This window comes from Salvelinus fontinalis, chromosome 22, assembly GCF_029448725.1.
Source record: "Salvelinus fontinalis isolate EN_2023a chromosome 22, ASM2944872v1, whole genome shotgun sequence".
NCBI classification, from domain to species: Eukaryota; Metazoa; Chordata; class Actinopteri; order Salmoniformes; family Salmonidae; genus Salvelinus; species Salvelinus fontinalis.
The window spans coordinates 7,912,649-7,930,310 of NC_074686.1; the positions used below are offsets into that span (position 1 = coordinate 7,912,649).

General features: G+C 43.7%; 1 protein-coding gene across 3 annotated transcripts in view; it reads left to right on the forward strand.

Annotated features, from left to right (window-relative positions):
* The window catches only part of LOC129819666 (microtubule-actin cross-linking factor 1-like), a 264,150-nt gene that overhangs the window by 96,143 nt on the left and 150,345 nt on the right, over window positions 1-17,662 (forward strand). For 2 of the 3 annotated variants that reach the window (XM_055876130.1, XM_055876131.1), the window contains one exon: window positions 14,944-15,005. In XM_055876130.1, coding sequence (XP_055732105.1) covers window positions 14,944-15,005 — 62 coding nt within the window. Of the gene's footprint in view, window positions 1-8,346; window positions 10,666-14,943; window positions 15,006-17,662 lie in introns of those variants that run through there. The other variant, XM_055876132.1, reaches the window with a different exon arrangement.

The following is a 17,662-nucleotide window of genomic DNA, read 5'->3' on the forward strand; positions in this document are numbered from 1 at the left end:
CACCCACAGTCGGAATACTTCCATTCAAAGATGGCAATTAATACATTTAGGAAGGAGTGACATTTCTGTTGCTATGAGTGAGCCAAACAGAGACAGCAGCACATGCTCACACATGACACGCGGCTTGACACACACACACACACACACACACACACACACACACACACACACACACACACACACACACACACGGACGTATGCGCAAACATGCACAAAGGAAAGACGATCTCCCATGTTGTTTCCTCCCTAGCGAGAGAAAGAAGGAACCCAACGGTTTCATTGGTTTTCTTCAGTTTCTGAACTTTTTTATACTGGTGGTCGGAGCAACGGCTCAGTGCCGGGCGCTTGTTTCAGGGGAAAGGAATTCAGTGTACGAGTGTCAGAGTGCGAGACGGGGGCTATAGAAAGAGCGAGTGAGACTAGAGAGGATTGGTGTAGGGAGGGAGCTCGAATGGAGAGAAGGACTTGGCAGAGATTACTAGTCTCTCAGCAGTAGGCTACGTGTTCAAGAAGGAGAAGTTGGAGAAGGACAACGAAGATGAGGATGGAAAGTTGAGAGAAGTTCATCGAACAGCTGACTATTATCCAAGGCAAAAAAAAAAAAAGGATAGAAGATGCTTCTAACTAACAGGCTGAGGCAGAAACTTCAAAACTCTTCAGTAGATTTTTGCTGACGGACTTGCCCGTTTTAGGACAGACCTGGGATTGGTATTGGACGCTGGAAGTGGTCACTCTCGTTTTAAGTCTTTGCGGAACGAACTGACTTTGCACGTAAGCGGTTAGCAATGGACCTGCTCACGGACCCTGCGGTGGTCACGCCCATCCTGGTGGTGGCTGCTCACTTCCTCTCTGCGGCCGGGGTGTGGTTCTACCGTCGACGCCCTACCCCTCCTTTTACACCAGGTATATATACTCATTAAAGCGCTGGACGGGAAGGCAGAGAGCGAGAGAGAGAGGAAGAGACGTATCTCCTTCTGTCACCGCCGCCTCTTTATCCCCCTCAGACACGGAGAGGGAGGGTGTTTGGTGTGACTCCTGGCGTCCTACTTCCTCTTTAGACTCCTCCCCTTTTTGGTGTCATTTGGTGACTCTTGTCAGCATGTCTTGTGTTGGCGTGATGGCTTGTTCACTGCTGTGTTGCCGGTTGTAATTGGAAGGAGCGGATGATTAGCGTTTAGCCTGTTGGTCAATGTATTAGGGTTTTGAATTAGTGTAGATGGCAGTTAGCATGTAGCTTCTTTCTGTTGGATTTCAGTTTAAGGAGAATGTTAATTTCCAGAGTACATTTTATTTTTTGATCTCATAGCCTTTGTCTTGCTAGTCTGAATTTAGTTGTTGTTGTACAGTGTGTGTCTGATTAGATCTCTACCGGTGTGAGTCATTCTAGGGCACTTCTCCTTATTTGGCCTTTCCACCTTTTCATGTGCCACTGTTTCATATCAACGTCATTGGAGTCGACGTTCTCGTTTGTGTGTCTGCTTTTTAGAATATCGTGTCAACCTAATGCAATGAGCAACGTCACTTTGGTGAAAAATGAGCAGCTCCCCACCGCCACGTGGACAATTATGCTGAGCTAATGATAAACACCGTGACAAATATGTTATTGTACCGGTGCAGTCCTGTATGAGGCCTACGTCCTTTAATGTAAAGCCTAATACAAGATGTGGAATACATCACAGTTAGTCTGGATCCAGCTACCTGTTATCCCAGTGGTAAGTGACTTTGATAGCCTATTCTAGCATTAGCCACTATGTACTCATTAGCTACTATGTACTCATTAGCCAGAAAGGACAACAGTGGCCGCTGGTGAGGACGCTCTGCTAATTGTCTGGATCGATAGGGTTGATAAGAGCTGAGGAACGGTGAGGGATCGTCCCGGCTCTGTGTTCTACAGCGATGCCTTGCGAGGAGGAGTGACCATTTTCCTACTGCCACTTCCTATTTGCACAGGAACCTACCTTCACTCTCTAAAGGGACTGGATAGGACAGCTGTGCTGTGCTCCATTTCTTGAGGCTGTGTGTGGGTTTCACTCTGTGTGTGTGTGTGGGTGACGCAGGCAAGCATGTTTAGGCTTGCTAAAGTGTGGTACAGATTGATACAGAGCTGTGTGTGTGTGTGATGCTGGCACACTGGCTTTGTTTTTAGCTGCAGCAGGAGGCACTGGTGCCCCCTGTATATAACCTTGTTAATGTTATCATGTTAGCCTCGTCAATGTTATCATGTTATCATGTTAGCCTCGTCAATGTTATCATTAACGAGGTTATATACAGGGGGTACCGGTACCCAGTCAGTGTGCAGGGGTGCAGGTTAGTTGAGTTAATCTGTACATGTAGGGGTGAAGTGACTATTCATAGATAATAAACAGTGAGTAGCAGCAGTGTACAAAGGGGGTCATCATTGTAAATTGTCCGGTGGCGATTTTATTAATTGTTCAAAAGTCCTGGGGGTAGAAGCTGTTGAAGCCTTTTGGTCCTAGACTTGGCGCTCCGGTAGGGAAGTAGATTGCCGTGGGGAATCCCAAAGTATCCCTTTAAGTGATTAAAATGTGTAATTCCGTTACTAAAAAATCAGTAACGGAATTACTGCTACTCAATTGGCTACAATGGGAAATCCAAATAGTCACAGCAAACCACAGCTGGGTCACCTGCTACTGTCCTCCCTGCCACTGACATACTGTTAAGTTCAGCTCATAACTGTGTTCTTTATCTGGTGGTCAAAGACTGTTAAAGCAGTCTAATTCTAGACAATCCCTCCCCATCTCTGTGCCTTTCTCTCTCCCTCTCCAATTAATGTCACCTCTCCCAGCTCTTACTGACACCTACCCATGAACCCCTACCCATGAGACCCCTTTGTTTCCAATTACTAGGGCTGTCCCCGACTAAAACAAATCGAAAGACCTCTTTCGACCAATCGATTGGTCCAGAATGTTCCATGTGTATGTTTCCATAGAGACACCGTATGTGTTTTTAATAAAAACCACTATATGCATTGAGCTTGTCTCATGCTTTAAACACACTGTCTGATGAAATAAGACACAAATGACAAGAGATCAAGCTTTACTCTCCAGTAGTTGCCCGGTATAGACCACACGAGGAGTCTGCTACTTTAAAAAAAAATGTGGAATGCCAATTTATCTTACCATTTCTACCAATCTGCGTGCCAGTTAAATGCCCATTTTCGTAGAACATATTTCATTTATAATGATATCTTCGTATCTCCAAATCAGTGTTTTGTGGGTAATCAAAATTTGTTCAAAATCTAAATGTAAATGATACTAACCTAAAAAGTGTAACAAATAACCTACATAAAGCCAACAAATAATAACCTTTCAGCATGCAGGTAGAAAATGTCCTGATTTAAAAAATTGTATACAATATTCTGGGCCCTCAGTTTCCCACGCCAGTGAGCTCTGGACAGATGCAACTGTAGGCTATTTGAGCAAGGGATAAGAAGTAGTCAGGTAGGCCTATTTTATGACATTTCCACTGGATCAGAGCATGACACTTTTCACTTTCACGCTGAGTGGCTATCGAAAGGGAGAGAGCAGTCAAGATTTTTCAAATACATTTTGGAACTTTTGTCATTCTCAATGGATGTAAAAACAGACTTTGTTTGCTTGCTGGCTGTTTGAGGTGAAGAAAAAAACATGACTTTGAGAAGCTCCACAGTTCATTAGTGGTGGTGGGTTAAGCCAATCAGAAATGCTATCAGATCCCTAATGGGCACGTTTATATGCCTACATTTGCACGCAGGCCAGATAGCTTACTTCTATGCGTAATCAGGTGCGCGTCCTTACTCAACATTGACAGGAGCGCTCCAAACAAAAGACAATGAGTAAATTGACAAAACTCGTAAATGGTATGAAATAAACCAAAACTTGTTTCTCACAAGTGAAGCACAGGTTGTTCACTCTGCAAACAACGTGTCCACTCCGACAAGGAGAACGGTAAAAGACGGGACTAATAATATATTGAATGCATTAACAGATATTACCATAACCAAACAAACATTGTAGATAATTATAGGAATTAATGTTAAATGTAGTACTGGTGATATACTGTATGTAATGGAGATGGGGACCTATAGCCTATCAACCAGACCACTAATTGGGGTCACCCCTACGATTTGACTTTAACCAGCATCTTCACCCACTGAGTACCGACCCACACCAGATGTCCATGGACGTTGAAAAGTAATTGAAAGTTGGTCAGTCCACCCTGGCCTTGATGTTAACGTCCACAGACGGACTGGACCAAATCTGAACCCGTCATAGACGTACAGTACCAGTTAAAAGTTTGGACACGTACTCATTCAAGGGTTTTTGTTTATTTTTACTATTTTCTACGTTGTGGAATAATAGTGATGACATCAAAAGTATGAAATTACACACAATAAATCATGTAGTAACCCCCAAAAAAAGTGTTAAACAAATCAAAATACATTTTATATTGGAGATTCTACAAAGTAGCTACAGTTGAAGTCGGAAGTTTACATACACTTAGGGTGGAGTCATTAATACTTGTTTTTCAAAGACTTCACAAATTTCTTGTTAACAAACTGTAGTTTTGGCAAGTCGGTTAGGACATCTACTTTGCATGACAAGTCATTTTTTATCCAACAATTGCTTACAGACAGATTATTTCACTTAATAATTCACTGTATCACAATTCCAGTGGGTCAGAAGTTTACATACACTAAGTTGACTGTGCCTTTAAATAGCTTGGAAAATTCCAGAAAGTGATGTCATGGCTTTAGAAGCTTCTGATAGGCTAATTGAGTCAATTGGAGGTGTACCTGTGGATGTATTTCAAGGCCTACCTTTAAACTCAGTGCCTCTGCTTGACATCATGGGAAAATCAAAAGAAATCAGCCAAGACCTCAGAAAAAATATTGTAGACCTCCAAGTCTGGTTCATCCTTGGGAGCAATTTCCAAATGCCTGAAGGTACCACGTTCATCTGTACAAACAATAGTACACAAGTATAAACAACTTGGGACCACGCAGCCGTCGTATCGCTCAGGAAGGAGATGCGTTCTGTCTGCTAGATAAACTTACTTTGGTGCGAATTAATCCCAGAACAACAGCAAAGGACCTTGTGAAGATGCTGGAGAAAACGGAAAACAAAAGTATCTATATCCACAGTAAAACGAGTCCTATATCGACATAACCTGAAAGGCGACTCTGCAAGGAAGAAGCCACTGCTTCAATACCGCCATTAAAAAGTCAGACTACAGTTCGCAACTGCACATGGGGACAAAGATCGTACTTTTTGGAGAAATGTCCTCTGGTCTGATGAAACAGAAATAGAACTGTTTGGCCATAATGCTCATCGTTATGTTTGGAGGAAAAAGGGGGAGGCTTGCAAGCCGAAGAACACCATCCCAACCGTGAAGCACAGGGGTGGCAGCATCATGTTGTGAGGGTGCTTTGCTGCAGGAGGGACTGATGCACTTCACAATATAGATGGCATCATGAGGAAGAATCTTGGTCGCAAATGGGTCTTCCAAATGGACAATGATCCCAAGCATACTTCCAAAGTTGTGGCAAAATGGCTTAAGGAAAACAAAGTCAAGGTATTGGAGTGGCCTTCAAAAAACCTTGCCCTCAATCCCATAGAACATTTGTGGGCAAGACTGAAAAAGCATGTGCGAGCAAGGAGGCCTACAAACCTGACTCAGTTACACCAGCTCTGTCAGGAGGAATGGGACAAATTTCACCCAACTTATTGTGGGAAGCTTGTGGAAGGCTACCTGAAACGTTTGACCCAAGTTAAACAATTTATAGGCAATGCTATCAAATACTAATTGAGTGTATGTACACTTCTGACCCACTGGGAATGTGATGAAATAAATAAAAGCTGAAATAAATCATTCTCTCTACTATTATTCTGACATTTCACGTTCTTAAAAGAAAGTGGTGATCCTAACTGACCTAAAACATTTACTAGGATTAAATGTCAGGAATTGTGAAAAACTGAGTTTAATTTGGCTAAGGTGTATGTTAACTTCCAACTTCAACTGTAACCTTTTGCCTTTGACAGGTTTGCACGCTCTTGGCATTCTCTAAACCAGCTTCACCTGGAATGCTTTTCCAACAGTCTTGAAGGAGTTCCCACATATTCTGAGCCCTTGTTGGCTGCTTTTCCTTCACTCTGCGGTCCAACTCATCCCAACCCATCTCAATTGGGTTGAGCTCGGGCGATTGTGGAGGCCAGGTCATCTGATGCAGCACTCATTCACTCTCCTTCTTGGTCAAATAGCCCTTACACAGCCTGGAGGTGTGTTGGGTCATTGTCCTGTTGAAAAACAAATGATTGTCCCACTAAGTGCAAACCTGATGGGATAGTGTATTTCTGCAGAATGCTGTGGTAGCCATGCTAGTTAAGTGTGCCTTGAATTCTAAATAAATCACTGATAGTGTCACCAGCAAAGCACCATCACACCACCTCCTCCATGCCTCAGGTTGGGAACCACACACGGGGAGATCATCCGTTCAGCTACTCTGTGTCTCACAAAGACAGGGCTGTCGGAAACAAAAATCGCAAAATTGGACTCCAGACAAAATGACAGATTTTCACCGGTCCAATGTCCATTGCTTGTGTTTCTTGGCCCAAGCAAGTCTCTTCTTGTTCAGCCATAAAGCTCTGATTCACGCAGTTTCATCTGAACAGTTGTTGAGATGTGTCAGTTACTTGAACTCTGAAGCATTTATTTGGGCAGCAATATCTGAAGCTGGTAACTCTAATGAACTTATCCTCTGCAGCAGAGGTAACTCTGGGTCTTCCTTTCCTGTTGTGGTCCTCATGAGAGCCAGTTTCATCATAGCGCTTGATTGTTTTTGCAATACTTGAAGAAACTTTTAAAGTTCTTAATGTTTCGTATTGACTGACCTTCATGTCTTAAAGTAATGATGGACTGTCGTTTCTCTTTGTTTATTTGAGTTGTTCTTGCCATAATATGGACTTGGTGTTATACCAAATAGGGCTATCTTCTGTATACCCCCCCCCCCCCCCCACCTTGTCACAAGTAATTGTCTCAAACAAATTAAGGAAAGAAATTCCACAAATTCACTTTTAACAAGGCACACCTATTCATTGAAATGCATTCCAATTGACAACCTCATGAAGCTGGTTGAGAGAATGCCAAATGTGTGCAAAGCTGTCACCAAGGCAAAGGGTGTCTACTTTGAAGAATCTCAAATATAAAATATATTTTGTTTTTTTTAAACATTTTGTTTGGTTACTACATGATTCCATATGTGTTATTTCATAGTTTTGATGTCTTCACTATTATTCTACAATGTATAAAATAGTAAAAAATAAAGAAAAACCCTTGAATGAGTAGGTGTGTTCAAACTTTTGACTGGTACTGTGTGTTTTGACTGATCGACTGCAGACATAACCTTACGAAACCAAACATGCATCCGCATTGCGCCGGTTATTCCTATACGTAGATACACAGCTTGTCCTCCAGATGTTGCAGTCCTAATAAGATTTACACATGCCCATTATCAGAGTCTTTACAAGGCACAAGGAGCCCAAATTCAATCTATGCTAATCTGATGACCGCTCCTCCAGAGAGCTACCAGGGGAGCCCTGGTGACTGGGGAAGGATTATGATGCATACAGGTGCGGAGTATCGACACAGGTTTAGAAACGCAGTTATTTCATACACGAGTGGTTTGGAAATGTGTGAATATTGCAGGTGTATATTTTGGGGAATATCGCTTCATGTCATGGTGTGGTTGATTTGCTATAGGAGTTCATTGACTATAAGGCCTAAATGGTCATAGTAAAGAGGACGGAGAGGGCTAGATGTGAAGAGAGGAGGAAGTTGTACCAGCCACTGCTGACGGAGAAGGAGAGCGATGAACAACTCTGGGACATTTTGATGACTGTGTGGGAAGGGAGAAAGTGCAAGGAAAATGGAATGAGATCACACTAAAACATGGAGAAGAGAGAAGATTGATTCGAACAGCAGCAGGAAGAAGAGAACTTGGGGAGCAGTGACTTCCTCTGTTTAATTGGAGGAGTGGAGCGATGAGGGGAGAGAGATTAGACGTGATAGCGAGCGAGGGAGGGAGGGATGGAGGGAGGGAGCGATGAGAGGGAAAGAGATTAGACGTGATAGCGAGAGAGAGAGAGAGCGAGGGAGGGAGCGATGAGGGGAGAGAGATTAGACGTGATAGCGAGCGAGAGAGAGAGGGGGAGGGAGGGAGCGATGAGGGGAGAGAGATTAGACGTGATAGCGAGAGAGAGCGCGAGGGAGGGAGGGAGGGAGCGAGGGATAAGCATACTGCGTGGCGTTAAGAGCGTAAGCTCTGTCTGGTATTTATAGTTTGGAGGGCCGAGGGAGAAACGGAGCAAAGGAACAGCTCTCTCGCTCTATAAACGCAGGAGAGAATCATCCTTAAAAATAAGAGTGGAGTGAACAGATGGAAAGGCACAGAACAAAAAAAGAACGAGAGATGAGGATTGGATATGTGGAGAGATTAAAGAGGACACTATAGGAGGAGGAAAACAAGGCTACTTGAGTGACACACCGTCAGGAAGAGGAGGAGAGGACGAGTGTGTTTTGGACCGTTCCAACAGAGTGTGCTGTCGTTGTGTGTCACGAGTGTGTGCGCGTCACTGCTGCCGTTGGGGCCGACTAGGTGTGTCGTGTCCAGCTCTTTTGTATGCGAAACTATAGGTCTTAGTATTTCCGTAAGAAACTACAGATTTAAAACCAGCGTGTGGACAGGGCAGCCATTGCTGTGGCGTCTCCCGCTGACTCTTAGTGCGAATGGCACTGTTCATCTCGCGTCTTCATAGGCCTTCAGTGTTGTTCAACGAAGCTTAAAAGTTGCTGCAGCGGTTTTTGCTGACTCACCGTTTCAGTACTACTATTGATTTAGTTACTGTTGCCTAAATTGAACCATGACGGTGCAGAAGTTATTGTAGGGGCTGGCATTTTGAAAGGTTTTGACTCTTATCTCTGCAGCATCGACAGATTTTAAGGGAAAATGCCGTTGTGTCTAGGGAATGCTTAGTCATAGAAACGCAGTCAACGCTGGGGATTTAGAGTGCTGAGACAAAAGTGTTTTTGTTCCGGTCTGTGAATGTTAGTGGCTGTGTGTGTGGTTCCATGGGAGGGTGGTTCTACGCTGAAGACCCTTCTTGTTTACTGGTAACTGGTGCTTTTGCCAGTCTGCATAGAACCAGCCTGGAGAGGAGTCAAGAAATCTGACCTGCTCATACACACCACAGCCCTTACCCAAAGCATAGAATGATAGAAATATCTCATTGACCAAGGCTGCTACTCAGATTATTATGATTATCTGAAGTAGGGTTCTCTCTCTTTCTCTCTCTCTCGGTCTCGGGCTGCTTTCCTATATTTATTCAATTAGATGACACCACAAGGCTTTGCAGATCTTTTTGTGATCAGACGAGAGGTCTTAAACCCGCATAAAACACTCACTGGCAGAAAGCACCACGACTGGTGTCTCTGCACTGGACAGCCAGGGGGTTTCTTCTGGGTTTGTGGTCCATTTTTGTTCCCAGGCCAATAAAGAGGAAAGAGAAAGCAAAAGATGATATTGATCTTGGTTACAGTCTAGAGCTAGCAGTCTCTGGTTTCTGTTAGTCAGGGAGGTGTGTGTGTGTGTTCACATGGCAACCGACTGGAATCAAAACACTGGAGTCTGCCGATTGCTTGAGTGGATGACATCATCATAAAGGGACACCTTCCAGGACCATAAACGAGCACGTTCTCTTTTTGACTTCCTTATCATCTACCTCAACCAACCGTTTCTCTACAAGTACTGACTTCCTTTGCTCTCGAAGACCGAAGAAGGAAAAACCATCTCATTTACAAGTGTCAACGGCAGACAGTTTCCTCAACCTGCTGTTGCCACATCTCGACAGGATACAAATCTCAACCGGAGGACTGCAGAGACTTTTTTAAAGAGCGAGAGAGAGAGAGAGGCTGCGTGAAGGAGGGAGAACCGCAGCTCTGAACCTGCTCTGCAGAGCCACAGCTTGACAACTGCATGTTAGTTCACAAGGTGTCTGTCTTGCACCAGGAATAGTGTGAACGAGAAGGAGAGAGCGACTATGCGTCAGACCAGTGAGGTAGCAGGGGACAGGAGTGCCTGAGGGAGGGCGAGAGAACAAGAGTGGAAGAACCTTGGAGAGGCGGTCCTTATTTGCCGGGGGGAGGGGCAACCTGTGACTTTGACACACACGTGTGACTGCTCCGGCGAAAGAGAGCTGGCCTAGAGTTTTGGAATGGCAGCGACAGCAGGACTGGCGGAAGGAGAGAGGGAACAAGGGAGCGACAGAAAGAAAGAGGCGACCCAGAAATACGTCCCTCTGCTTGCCTGAGACGGCGGGAGACTAGTCCATTTTTGGGAGAATCAAATTCATTGGAGTAGACTCTTTTTTTTGGACATTTGTGGAAACTGGAATAGCAATTTGTTTACATTGCCTCTGGTTTGATACCTGACTTTAGAATGACACATGTGGACCTGCACTGGGGGAGAAATGAGGAAGTGCTTGTAGGAGCCGGGTAAAGGAAAGAGGAAGGTAATACAGAGAGGTGGAACGGTAAAGAGAAGGATGTGGCAGGACTACCGTAACGAGTGCAGCCTCAATGCTCACCTGCACTCGCTCATGTGCTGTGGAGGTAAGTGCCGGTTCGGGTTGGCTCATGTAAAGTGTAATGCGTGTGTTTCTGAGAGAGACCGTATGTGTTTCTATGCAACTTTATACAACAGGTGGGTCTCATCCCGAATGCTGATTGGTTAAAACCGCATTCAACATTGTCTCGGGCCTAACAACACCCGTGCCAATATATCCTCCAAACACTGGCTTCTCGGGCCTTATCACTTAGAGTATGCATGTGTCAAGCATTGTACAGTCGGAAAGTGTTCACACAGGCGTAATAAAATGTGTGTGTGTGTCTGTGTGTGTAGGCTGTTATCGTGTGTGTCCTGTGTTTTGTACGCTGGTAGAGTTGTCTGTACTGTTGACAACTCCTTGTGCTGTTTGTGCACTATAATTAACCAATGTTGTTTATAGTGTGAAGACAGTAGTGGTAGTGCGTGAGCGTAATATCTGTGTGTTGTATTTAGACAGTGTGGAGGGGTGTATAACGCTGAACAAGGTCTCTCTGTGTGGTGAAATGTGTGCCTCTCTGTGGCTGTCACACATACAAACACAGCACACACACCAACCACCTTGTTGGTTTGTAGGCTCTTCCCATGGCAATAGGGCTGCGACTGTCATGGAATTTCGGGTGTCGGTGATTTGGCGTGTCATACCGCGGTCATTGACATAGCCGACTGGGTGGAGGGGCACAACATTAGCATACGCATTCCATTTGCATACTTATGAAAGTTAGGATTTCCTTATGTGATTAGTAAAATTAATAGGCACAATTTAGGCTAATAATATAACTCCATCCCAGTTCAGTGGCAATGGACGTGTCCCCACTGGCAGTTGTCAATGTGGCGCACCATGCTAATTCCTGTCTCAACCTCTAGGGGGCACCATGCTTTTTTTATACAGTGCCTTCGGAAAGTATTCAGACGCCTTGATTTTCCCCCACATTTTGTTAGGTTACAGCATTATTGTAAAAATTATTACATAGTTTTCCCCCCTAAATCTACACACACTGCCCCATGATGACAAAGCAAAAATAGGTTTTTCGTAATTTAGCTAATTTATAAAAAAAATAAAAAAAAAACATTATTGCATTTGCATAAGTATTCAGACCCTTTTATTCAGTACTTTGTTGAAGCATCTTTGGCAGCGATTACAGTCTCGAGTCTTCTTGGATATGACGCTACAAGCTTGGCACACCTGTATTTGAGGAGTTTCTCCCATTCTTCTCTGCAGATCCTCTCAAGCTCTGTCATGTTGGATGGGGAGTGATGCTGCACAGCTATTTTCAGGTCTCTTCAGAGATGTTCGATCAAGTTCAAGTCCAGGATCTGGCTGGGCCACTCAAGGACATTGAGACTTGTCCCAAAGCCACTCATGCATTGTCTTGGCTGTGTGCTTAGGGTCGTTCACCCCAGTCTGAGGTCCTGAGCGCTCTGGAGGAGGTTTTCATCAAGGATCTCTCTGTACTTTGATCTGTTCATCTTTGCCTCGATCCTGACTAGTCTCCCAGTCCCTGCCACTGAAAAACATCCCCATAGCATGATGATGCCTCCAACATGCTTCACCGTAGGGATGGTGCCAGGTTTCCCCCAGACGTGACGCTTGGCATTCAGGCCAAAGAGTTCAGTCTTGGTTTTATCAGACCAGAGAATCTTGTTTCTCATGGTCTGAGAGTCTTTAGGTGCCTTTTGGCAAACTCCAAGCGGGCTGTCATGTGCCTTTTACTGAGGAGTGGCTTCCGTCTGGTCACTCTACCATAAAGGCCTTATTGATGGAGTGCAGCAGAGATAGTTGTCCTTCTGGAAGTTTCTCCCATACCCACAAAGGAACTCTAGAGCTCTGTCAGTGACCATCCTGTCACCTCCTTGTCCAAGGCCCTTCTCCCCAAATTGCTCAGTTTGGTTGAGCGGCCAGCTCTTGGTGGTTTCAAACTTCTTCCATTTAAGAATGATGGAGGACACCTCTCTTCTAGGGGACCTTCAATGCTGCAGACATTTTTTGGTACCCTTCCCCAGATCTGTGCCTCGTCATAATCCTGTCTCGGAGCTCTACGGACAATTCCTTCGACCTCATGGCTTGGTTTTTGCTCTGACGTGCACTGTCATCTGTGAACCTTATCTAGACAGTTGGGTGCTTTTTCAAATCATGTCCAATCAATTGAATTTACCACAGCTGGAATCCAATCAAGTTGTACCAACATCTCAAGGTGATGAATGGAAACAGGATACACCTGAGCTACATTTCGAGTCTCATAACAAAGGGTCTGAATACTTATTTAAGTAAGGGTTTTCCCTTTTTTTATACATTTTCAAAACATTTTAAAAACCTGTTTTCGCTTTATCATTATTGGGTCTTGTGTGTAGATTGAGGAAATACATTTTTTTTTTTTAAATACATTTTAGAATAAGGCTGTAAAGTAACAAAATGTGGAAAAGGTGAAGGGGTCTGAGTTCTTTCCCGAAGGCACTGTATACTGTCACCAATAGCAGATTTATTTGACTACAGAGCCTAACCTAAATGTCGCAAAGAAAGCATAGTGTTTCTACTGAGCGGGCTAGGCTAGCTTAGCAGGTTTGTTAACTGAAGCATGCTTTCCTGTTGAAACAATTTAGCAAAAGAGCATGTTGAAATGCGTGTGTGTTCCTTGGGCTTGCCCCCCTCATGTTCATAATGAGTCATATAGTGTGTGTGTGTGTGTCAGCACTGGGGTTGACTGCGTTCAGGTGTTTGACCACTAAAAATATTGTTTGAACAGACAAGCTTTTGAAGTGCAGTCTCGTCAAATATCAGTCTGCCGTTATCAAAAAGTGGCCGCAAACAGATATAAAAGCTCACTAAGACCACTTGTGTTTTTGCGAACTGGGAAACGTGTGCGAGAGAGTGTGTGCATTCACACAGGTCTACATACGTTACACACCACATTAAAAACTATCTCCCTCCGCATGGCCTCTCGGTGTCATAGCGTCACCACAGCAACCACATCAGCTGTGGAGCCTATTAGTGTCGAGTTGGGGAAGTACCAGCAGGAACTATTAGCAGGAACTACTAACTGGTTGGTTGGCGCAAAGCAGAGAAGGGGAGAAAGCAGTCACTAGGTAGCCATGCTATAAAGAACAAGTGTGTTAATATAGCCAAATATGATATTCTCATTATAGGAGATTAAGATATACAGTTTGTATGTGGGTTTTGGGTAGAGGTTCAAATCACGTTAGCTGTTAAATACCTCCACAATTGATGTACTTTCTAACATTGCCAGATAGTAACAACCAGAGAAAGCGGGAAGAGGCATTCCATTGGAGGGAGTCGGGTATGAACAGGAAGGCAGGAAACGCAGAACTACCCGTTTGCATGCCATACATAGAGACCCAGATATGAGAAGAGGAGGCTCCGTGGGCTGTGGGGGAGGAGGAGATAACAGCAACGAAGCCTGCCATCAGGCTCTATTCTGGGCATCGCTGTGTCACTCCTCTGGCCTCTGGATGACGCGGTCTGAACTGAGCTCAGAACAGCCAAACCGAAATAGGATGATAGAGGGGAAATAAAGTATGTGTGTGTGATGGAACAAGAGTGAGTGAGAGGGAAAGCTTGAGTACATTATTTGGCGTTATTGAATAAGCGCGCACTCGCGTAAAAGATGGTTCACAATTGAGTCGTGGAGTGAGAACAAAAGGGGAGGGTGTGTATAAGGATAATCTATTAGCAGCTCTATGTCCGTCAGTCTTTGGCAGAGTGAACTTTGTGAATGAGAGAACATGGACTTGTCAACACTCCTATTCACAATGCAACCCACATTACTGTCAATATCAAGCCATTACCTTATTTTCTCCTCATCAATTCTTCCGAAATCACTGTTTAGGTCCAGAGGTTAGCTCACTAGCCTATAATTTGACTGAGGTTAATTGATATAATAGGATCATTGTTCCTCGATGGAGTTTACTGTAGCTGGGTAGAATGACGCTGCAGTGTCAACAAATGTACTTCTCGCACAAAACAAAGGCATGACGAGGCACATTTCTTCCAGACGCAAGGCAGCAGACATTGCTGTTGAGTCCTCCAGTTCAGACAAATAGATTTAGTAGAACACTGTCTGAACCAGACAGCTAGCCTGGTTAAATCTGACTAAACGCTGCACTCCCAGGCTACCAGACCGCTTCAGTATAGAGTGTCACAAAGTGTTTCAGGGCGATGGAGAGTGCGTCTCTAAAAAATACAGTGCTGAGGAATGACGCTGCACTATACGTGTTATATAATGAACTCTCTCCTTTTTCTCCCTCTTGCTCCCTCTTTTCTTCTCCAGATGAGCGAGACAGGGTGCAGAAGAAAACGTTCATGAAATGGGTGAACAAACATCTCATCAAGGTACAGTACAGAATCGCAGCATCATTTTGGGGGTTGGTGGGGGGTTGTGGTGCAATTGGACACACACACACACACACACACACACACACACACACACACACACACACACACACACACACACACACAAGCAGAGACAGATTGTGACTCAGGCCATCATAGAAATTAATCAAGTAGAATAGTGGTGCTAGATTATTTGTTAAATTCCACACAGTGCCTCCAGCACTGACTCAGTTTTTGCTTACTGTGTGCCTGTGTCTGGCTAACATTCTTCTCATTACTCTGTGAGAGCAGATGCACTGAGTTAATAAGGCTGTTATTATTTTTTCTAATAGTATGATTAGAGGTAGTAGCAGGCTGAGGTGACCAGGTGATATTACTGCGTCTGTCTGGCATTAAATGAATGTAATAGTTTATCTCTCATTGGCATTATGACTGGAAGTAATGACTTTGTCTGTCTCAGGGCTGTTGTCTGTATGGGGTTGTCGGTCTTGGTGCTTGTTTGTTCCGGACTATCTCTTTCTCTTTTTGTCTGTATGTCTGGGTCCTCTTTCTCTCTCTCTCTCTCTCTCTCTACGACTTATCTAAAGTATTTATTAAAAATTAAGTCGGTCTGTTAGGGTTGGGCGGTATTCCAATTTTTATATCGACATACTGTCCTTCTTTCATATCGGGGTTTACGGTATTACCGGTTTAGTACATAAGGGGGCGCCCCAAAAAAAACGCAAAAAAGCCCATTGGACGTCTATCACCAGAATGCTAACACAATTAGAAGTAATAGCGAATTTCCATGGAGGTTGCTAGCTAAGTAGGCTATGGAGCGCAAACAGGAATTTTTTTAATTGCAAAGACAGGCAGTCCAGATCATGAAAGGATATATACATAAATACAGTTGAAGTCACAAGTTTACATACACCTTAGCCAAATACATTTAAACTCAGTTTTTTACAATTCCTGACATTTAATCATAGTAAAAAAAATCCCTGTTTTAGGTCAGTTAGGATCACCACTTTTATTTTAAGAATGTGAAATGTCAGAATAATAGTAGAGAGAGTGATTTATTTCAGCTTTTATTTCTTTCATCACATTCCCAGTGGGTCAGAAGATTACATACACTCAATTAGTATTTGGTAGCATTGCCTGTAAATTGTTTAACTTGGGTCAAACATTTCGGGTAGCCTTCCACAAGCTTCCCAAAATAAGTTGGGTGAATTTGGCCCATTCCTCCTGACAGAGCCAGGTTTGTAGGCCTCCTTGCTCGCACACGCTTTTTCAGTTCTGCCCACACATTTTCTATAGGATTGAGGTCAGGGCTTTGTGATGGCCACTCCAATACCTTGACTTTGTTGTCCTTAAGCCATTTTGCCACAACTTTGGAAGTATACTTGGGGTCATTGTCCATTTGGAAGACCCATTTGCGACCAAGCTTTAACTTTCTGACTGATGTTTTGAGATGTTGCTAAAATTATCCAATATATCCAATTTTTCTTCTCATGATGCCATCTATTTTGTGAAGTGCACCAGTCCCTCCTGCAGCAAAGCACCCCCACAACATGATGCTGCTACCCCTGTCCTTTACAGTTGGGATGGTGTTCTTCGGCTTGCAAGCCTCCCCCTTTTTCCTCGAAACATAACGATGGTCGTTATGGCCAAACAGTTCTATTTTTGTTTCATCAGACCAGAGGACATTTCTCCAAAAAGTACGATCTTTTTCCCCATGTGCAGTTGCAAACCGTAGTCTGGCTTTTTTTATGGCGGTTTTGGAGCAGTGGCTTCCTTGCTGAGCGGCCTTTCAGGTTATGTGGATATAGATACTTGTGTTTCCTGTTTCCTCCAGCATCTTCACAAGGTCCTTTGTTCTGGGATTGATTCAATCAAGAGGACCCGTACATTAGTGTCTAGTTTGAGAAACAGACTCAAGTCCTCACCTGGCAGCTTCATTAAATAGTACCCGCAAAACACCAGTCTCAACGTCAACAGTGAAGTGGCGACTCCGGGATGCAGGGCCTTCAAGCTCGCAGCACTTACACACACCAACTAATTAATGGACTGCTGAATGTTTGTTTTTTTCCCTCTTGCTTTGCTTGTTCTTTTCCATAGCATTACCATCTCTAAGCTACGCAGGAAAGGGCTGAACATAGCTCATATTAAATATATGTAGTCTTAGAAATTAGGTTAATTAAAAATCAATAACTTGCTAACATCAGATAACATTCATATATTAGCCATTTCTGAGACTCACTTGGATAATTAATTTGATGATACAGCAGTAGCAAAATAAGGATACAACATCTATAGAAGAGACAGGAATGCTTATGGGGGAGGTGTTGCTGTGCATTGGGAAAGACTCTTAAACCTTTTCAACATTTTGTTACGTTACAGCCTTATTCTAAAATTGATTACATTGTTTTTTTTTCTCTCATCAATCTACACACAATGCCCCATAATGACAAAGCAACAATTTTGGCAAATTTATCTAAAAGAAACTAAACTGGAAATTCACATTTACATAAGTATTCAGACCCTTTACTCAGTACTTTGTTGAAGCACCTTTGGCAGCGATTACAGCCTCGAGTCTTGGATATGACGCAACAAGCTTGGCACACCTGTATTTGGGGAGTTTCTCCTATTCTTCTCTGCAGATCCTCTCAAGCTCTGTC